General features: G+C 48.4%; 1 protein-coding gene across 1 annotated transcript in view; it reads left to right on the top strand.

Annotated features, from left to right (window-relative positions):
* Positions 1-3,491, top strand: part of LOC107114752 (chromosome unknown open reading frame, human C10orf107) — a 117,496-nt gene extending 114,005 nt beyond the window's left edge. Inside the window, exon 8 of the mRNA XM_015416343.1 lies at positions 3,190-3,491. Within this exon, the coding sequence (XP_015271829.1) occupies positions 3,190-3,264 (75 nt within the window). The 3' untranslated portion in view covers positions 3,265-3,491. The remainder of the gene's footprint in view (positions 1-3,189) is intronic.
* Positions 3,492-7,275: the final 3,784 nt, after the last annotated feature.

Genomic DNA, 7,275 nt, shown 5'->3' with positions numbered 1-7,275 from the left:
TAAAAAGTTTTTCCTGCTATCCAGCTGGTACTTTCCCGCCCGTAATTTAAACCCATGACTGCGAGTCCTATCCTCTGCTGCCCTCCTCTAAGTGACAGCCCTTCAAATACTTTAAGAGAGCAATTACCCCCACCCACCCTCCTCTTCTCCAGACTAAACATTCCCAGGTCCCTCAGCCTTTCCTCATAGGGCTTGGTCTCCAGGCCACTGATCATCCTCATCACTCTCCTCTGCATCCGCTCCATTCTGTCCACACCCCTTTTGAAGTGAGGCCTCCAGAACTGCACACAATACTCCAGGGTGTGGCCTGACCAATGACCAATACAGTGTACAGCGGGACTATGACATCTTGCGATTTGTATGTTATGCCTGTCCTTGTCCACCCCCACATCTGCGTGCACCTCTGGCTGCTGCTGGTTTTTGGAGGTGGCCAGGCAGAGAGGGACTGACCTGCCAACCAGCTAGCCTATAGGTAGATTCCTGTTTGATCTTGCACTTTGGATGCTGTCTGCAGTGAATCCGTGGTGCTGCACCCTGGGAGATGTAGTCCCCAGGATATACCAAGGGGCCATGCCTGGGATGCCTTAGATACTGTTTCTGAGGCCCTGGGGATGTTCCCAGTCTGCCCTTTGGCTGGCTGACCTGCCTCTCTGCCTGGCCATTATCGCAAGCAGTAGTGGCAACTTTACAGTAGAATCTTGTCCTTGGGCCATAGCAGTTGAAACTTGTCCGTCTAGTCTGAACATGCAGATGGTTTGTCAGCTTTGGATTGTAAGGGCAGAATTACATGCTATCAGTTTTCCCTCTAAGCTGAGTTAGTGTGAGTTAGCTCACAGTCTTTTAGCCTCCAGCTCACACATTTGTGTCATAGCTCAGGAAGGATGGCTCCGGAGCAAACTAATTTATGCAGCAGCCAAGTCGCTCGCTTACAACTTCAATGCCAGTAGCTCACAAAGTAGAATTTTTGCTCACAGGACTCCACAGATTAGAGGGAGCATTGCATGCTATGTGTAATTCCATGATAATTTTAAAGGTTTTTAGTTTCCAGTGCAGCCACTAGGGCTGTATTTTTCAAAGGGGAGAATGACACAGTGATTGGGGGAAGAGAAGGAGGTCTTCAACCCTTTCTTCCCCTGCTTCTGCTGCTGTTTTCCTACTGAGTAACACAATTTCTGAGCCAGCCTGTTGTGGAAGAATGTGATTACTTGTAAGTTTTTGTCAGCAGGGGTAAATATTTTTTCTCCGGTGGTCCTGGGAGTGGGGCAGTCCTCACTCTTGGGAATAGGCTCCTCCTCCGGAACAGGGTCGGTTTCCTCAGATTGACCCAGGAAGGGGAGGGGACCTGTCCTGAGACCATCCCAGTCTCACCGGTCCTGCTGCTCGACTTGACTCTCGCATGGTCCCTTCCTTTCCTTTTCCAACCAGATTTCACATGGTCCTCTGATTGTTTTAAACTATGAAGCTCTGGCTGAAACACATAAAAAGAATCTTGCCGGCTGAAATTAAACTCCCTCTAAGTTTTCCTGCACTCTTTGGGAGAATCCCAGCCCATCAGGTTCCGCCAGTGGACCTCAGCCTACAACCTTGCCTTAATCTTTAGGATAACCTACAGATTGTCTCTTATGAAAAGTTTGGGATCAGTTTATAATGGCAAAAATTACGGACTCCCTGAAAAGAGCTAATAACAGTAACACACCAACTTATACCAAATTTGTTAGAGTTTGGGCCCCTGTGCTAGTCTATATGGTTACAAATGATATACTCCCAACTAAGCAGATCTATCATAAATGGTTGTATTTATAGGTGATAGCAGGTAACTTAAAAATATCAAACTCACAGTTACCCGGTAGTGTTGTATGGTGGCAGTTTGTCGTTAACCTGTAAGTAATAATGTTTAATGATATATGTAGAAATGTAGAAGCAATAAGTTCTGTCTTATGTAAATCTTTTAACAAAACCAATAAAAAGATTTAACAAAAAAAGAAGAAGAAGAGAAGAGATTGGATTTATACCCCGCCCTTCACTTGGAGTCTCAGAGCGGCTTACAAACTCCTTTCCCTTCCCCTCCCCACAACAGACACCCTGTGAGGTGGGTGGGGCTGAGAGAACTCTGACACAAACTGCTCTTTTCCAAGGACAGCTGTGCCAGAGCTTGTGACTGACCCAAGGTCACATCAGCAGGTGCAAGTGGAGGAGTGGGGAATCAAACCCGGTTCTCCCAGATTAGAGTCCGCACACTTAACCACTACACCAAACTGGCTCTTTTCGCATTTTGTGAAAATACTTCATGAAAAAAAATCATTATAAACCATCAGATTACTTGGTCCTGAATCTTAGCATATGGCCCATATCCACATTTTCTCTTAAGATCCAGTGAACACCTAGAGTCCTTGAAGAAGCTACTCCCCCCCCCCAATTGTGATCTGTCCCTTTTGGGGCTGTTGTTGCCAAGTTGCACCATCTGTTTCCACATCTCTGCATACTGAAAAGGTTACCTAAATTCCGAGGGCACCGATATTTATGGAATTTGATCCAGTGTTCTTACAGTTCTTCAGGCAACGAAGTTTGTAGAAACACATCACGGCAGCCAGGGAAAGTTTGTTGCCACCCTTGTACCTTTTGTTGAGAATAACCACAATGAAATCCAAGCCCAGCATTCTGATGTGCCGTGTGTACAATTTTTATTGGCAATTACCGCTGGCATTAAAAGAGACAAGCAGCAACTAGTTTGGGGGGGGGGCGTTGGGGGGTGGAGAGGGGGGTTGCTTTGTTTCCTTATATTTCCAGTAAAGCCGTAAAGCTTTACTAAAGATTAAACATCTGCAGCAAAGGAAAGAAAAGGAAGGCAATAGTCCAAATACTAGATGATTCCTCCTCTCCCCATCAATTTGGAATTTATTGATAAAGTTTGTCTCTGAGAATGCAAGGCCACTTGGAGGGGGGGAGGGGACATTGTCACCACGCCACTTCCCTTCGTGGCAAACATACAATATGCTGAACTGCACTCACAGTAATGTGATAAAGTGTTATCATCTAAGTGCAGGCTGGGGCATCATAGCATCTGCAGAACAGGAAGTTGTGTGAAGGATGACGTCTGTCTTGGCTTTGTCTGAGCCATAAAGACAATGTACAGCAGTCGATAGCCCCGTTATATCCACTTCTTTCTCTCTTTTTTAATTCTCTTTACAGACTGAGATAAATGAAAAGCTGCAAATGCAGGAAGAGGCCTACTCTGTGAGAATAGAAAAGTTGAAGAAGACCTGAGAAAACCTGCCACAAGCAGCACATAGTCGTGTGGAGCCTTCCGCCCGGTTGTTTCGAACACACTTTCAATCTCTACCATGTTTTTTGTTTCCGAAGCTCAGCACGAGTGGGCCGGTGCCGCTTCACGGGGCAAACATTGTTCTGAAAGTCTCTCATGCAATACCTGTTTATTTAGTTTTGCCTTTCTGTATGTATAAATAGTGGGATGTTCTTTTGGAAACTAAATAGCCGGAAACTGAATAAATTATAACTGCAGGTAGATCTGTTTTATTGTTTCTGAGATCTGAATGACATCTGATTTGTGACGCTTTCCCTGAATGCCTGTGTTTGTGAAAGGCATCTAAGTTATTGAGTGGTGGCAGAAAAATTCTGGTCAGGATCAAAAGCCAACCACACCTTAAAAAGAATATTATAGCTTTGGGAAAAGTGCAGAAAAGGGCAACTCGAATGATAAAAGGGTTGGAACACTTTCCCTATGAGGAAAGGTTAAGGCGCTTAGGGCTCTTTAGCTTGGAGAAATGATGACTAAGGGGTGACATGATTGAGGTTTACAAGATTATGCATGGGAAAGAACAGGTAGAGAAAGAGGTACTTTTCTCTCTTTCTCACAATACAAGAACTCGTGGGCACTCCATGAAATTGCTGAGCAGTCGGGTTAGAACGGATAAAAGGAAGTACTTCTTCACCCAAAGAGTGATTAACACTTGAAATTCACTGCCACAGGAAGTGGTGGCGGCTACAAGCATGGATGGCTTCAAAAGGGAATTAGATAAGCATATGGAGCAGAGGTCCATCAGTGGCTATTAGCCACAAGGTATAGATAGGGACTCTGGGGCAAGTGATGCTCTGTCATCTTGGTGCTTGGGGGGGTCAACAGTGGGAGGGCTTCTAGTGTCCTGGCCCTACTGGTGGATCTCCTGATGGCACCTGGTATTTCTGGCCACCGTGTGACCCAGAGTGTTGGACTGGCGTGATCCAACATTTGGCTTCTCTTATGTTCTTAGGAACTCTCAGTCTGGGGCAAGTGATGCTCTGTCTTCTTGGTGCTTGGGGGGGGGGGGGCCACAGTGGGAGGGCGGCTGGACCTCCTGATGGCTCCTGGTATTTCTGGCCACTGTGTGACACAGTGTTGGACTGGATGGGCCTTTGTCCTGATCCAACATTTGGCTTCTCTTATGTTCTTATGTTCTTAACATCCTCTTAGCCATGATGGTCGTTTCTTCCCACTCCTCTCTTCCTGGCTCTAAGGTGGGAAGCATCCCTTCACACTTCAGAGTTCAATAACGGGGTATGCTAAAACACGTGACAGGCAGACGGAACATGCAGCAGCACAGGGACAGGGCTGGATAATTAATGATCCGGCTGAAGCCGACTGAAGGAGGACACATACCTGGAATTTTTGAAGAATACTTAAGAAGCCCAGAGCATCCCTGACAAGGGCCTGTCCAGCTGCTGCTTAAAGTCTGCCAGTGAGGGGGAGCCCACCACCTCCCTAGGGCAGATGATTCCACTGTTGCACAACTCGTACTATCAAAACGTTTTTCCTAAGATCCAGCCGGTTCCCTCCCCCCCCTTAATTTAAACCCACTATTGCAAGTCCTGTTCTCTGATGCCCTCCTCTAAGTGACAGCCCTTCAAATACTTCAAGAGAGCGATCATGTCCCCCCCCCCTCAACCTCCTCTTCTCCAGACTAAACATCCTCAAGTCCCTCAGCCTTTCCTCGTAGGGCTTGGTCTCCAGGCCCCCGATCATCCTCGTCGCTCTCCTCTGCACGTGCTCCATTCTGTCCACATCCTTTTTGAAGTAAAGCCTCCAGTACTGCATGCAATACTCCAGGTGCGACCTGACCAATGCAGGCTGCGGTCACATGGAACATTAGCCACGCAAGAGAGACGGAAGACAGGCGGAATTTCCGGGCACGATCTCACCGGCACATCTGGGAAGCGTAGCGCTTCTGTGGCACAACCGAGGCTTCTCGCTGAAAACGCGCAGCAAAAAACTAGTACCTCGGAGGTACTAGTTTCCGGAAACCGCGGGGCAAGGGCGGGCGTCTGATCGCGTTTCCGGTGGCATCCGGCGCCCGCCCATGTCCCATTGCAAAAAAGGGGGTTTTTTTCCTCCAAGTCTCCGTGGATGCACACACGCACCCAACGGAGCATGCGCATTTGTCATGTACACAAAAAAGAAAACCAGTTTGCCGCACCGCACGCTTCTTGCTTCTTCGTTGCGCGCAGGCTTGTCCTGTGATCGGCACCTCTCCCTACCCATGGAACCTCCACGGTACCTCCACAGGACCTCCACGGGAGGTCTGATCACTTAACCGTGCGTTAGTTTGCCCCGGGGCAAACAGCCACGCTTCCCCCCCGCATTTTCCTGCCCGTGTGACCGGAGCCCCAGTGTACAGTGGGACTATGACATCTCGTGATTTGGATATTCTGCCTCTGTTGACACACCCCAAGATCGCATTAGCCTTTTTTGTTGCCACATCACACTGGCTGCTCATATTTAACTTTCATATTTAACTTTTGGTCCACCCTTACCCCAAGATCTTGTTCACACACCCTGCTGCTCAGAAGTGCATCCCCCATCCAGTATGCATGTTCCTCATTTTTGTTACCCAGATGTAGAACTCGGCACTTATCCTCGTTAAATTGCATCATGTTCACATACTTGTTTTGGTGCAGGCTTCTGCTTCTCTCCAGAACGCAGCGTTAGACGTTCAAGGCCATGAAGTCAGCCAGTTCTTAGTTAAATACCTTTTAACCTCCCCCCACCTTTGTACTGTGGGTCATGAAAAGGGACAGTGGAGGGGCAATGGCTCAGTGACAGAACATCTCCTTGACCTGCAGAAGGTCCCAGGTTCAGTCCCCACCATCTCCAGTTAAAGGTATCAGGGAGATGATGTGAAAGACTTCTACCTAGGAAGCCACTGTCAGTCTGAGTAGACTGTATCGAAGTTGATGGACCAAAGCTCTGATTCAGTAGAAGCAGGGGTCATTTCGTAGAAAAAAAGGTGCAGGAGCTTATTCGCATAACTGATTTGCATAGGCCACACCCCCTGACATCACTGGAAGTGTGTCAGAAGGCAACACCCACCGCTCAGGCTCCACTGGACTGTTTTGGATTGCTAGCTATTGGGGGGAGGGGGAACGCGCAGATCTGTCCTCACAGAGGAGGGAGAGCTTGTACCTGAATAAAACTTGGTCTTAAAGGTGCCACTGGACTGTTTTGGACCGGGGAGCTCTGCAACTTACCTGGCTGCTTCTTGCTCTGACTGAGGGCTGCTGGGAGCAGGGGGTGGGGCTTGTTGCATGTGCCTGCCCCCTGGGCTCTTTACTGCCGGAGCTCTGCTCCTGTGCGCTCCCGCAGGAAATGACCCCTGAGTATAAGGCAGCTTCGTGTGTTTGTGTCACAGATTCCCCCCTTGGCCAGCATCTCATTACCTCACAATTGCTGAGGCTCAGCTCTGCTGTATCTCCTCCAGCCTGTCTGCTGCTGCCACTGGCACCCTCTGTCCCAGTCATCCTACCTCTAGCCTTTTTACGGCTCCAGTACTGCGTTCCTAAGCAGAGCCCATTGACTGCATTGGACTTAGAAGGGCAGGACGGTAAGTCTTTTCTTTTTTTTAATTCTTGTGCTAGCTCTCTGCACTCAGGCTCCTACTCTGGCCTCTCAATACAGCCCTGTTAGTGTCCTTTAAGCCAGCCCAACCCCCTGATTTTGACCCTCTGGATGGCTGCCACTAGTCGTGTGTCTTCCGTCCATTTTGTCACTCGTTTCAGTTTGACTCGCTTGGTCCAGTGCCTTGAATTGACCCGCTGTGCCTCTTCCCTCTGACGTCTGCCTTTGGGCTCAGTCTGGCTCTTGCATTGTCTCAGTGCTGCCCTCAAAGCGGGAAAACATCGCCCATCCACTGCTAGCGAAGGAATAGGACAAAATGCCCTCCGACCCACCACCACACTCAACCAAGCAGAAATGGTTTAGGACCATTTAATCCATACAGATGCTTG

The sequence above is a fragment of the Gekko japonicus genome, unplaced genomic scaffold (genome assembly GCF_001447785.1).
Source record: "Gekko japonicus isolate JY-2015 unplaced genomic scaffold, Gekko_japonicus_V1.1 scaffold966, whole genome shotgun sequence".
Classification (NCBI taxonomy): Eukaryota; Metazoa; Chordata; class Lepidosauria; order Squamata; family Gekkonidae; genus Gekko; species Gekko japonicus.
The sequence above is the reverse complement of the archived record's forward strand: the minus strand, read 5'-3'. Positions and strand labels throughout refer to the sequence as shown.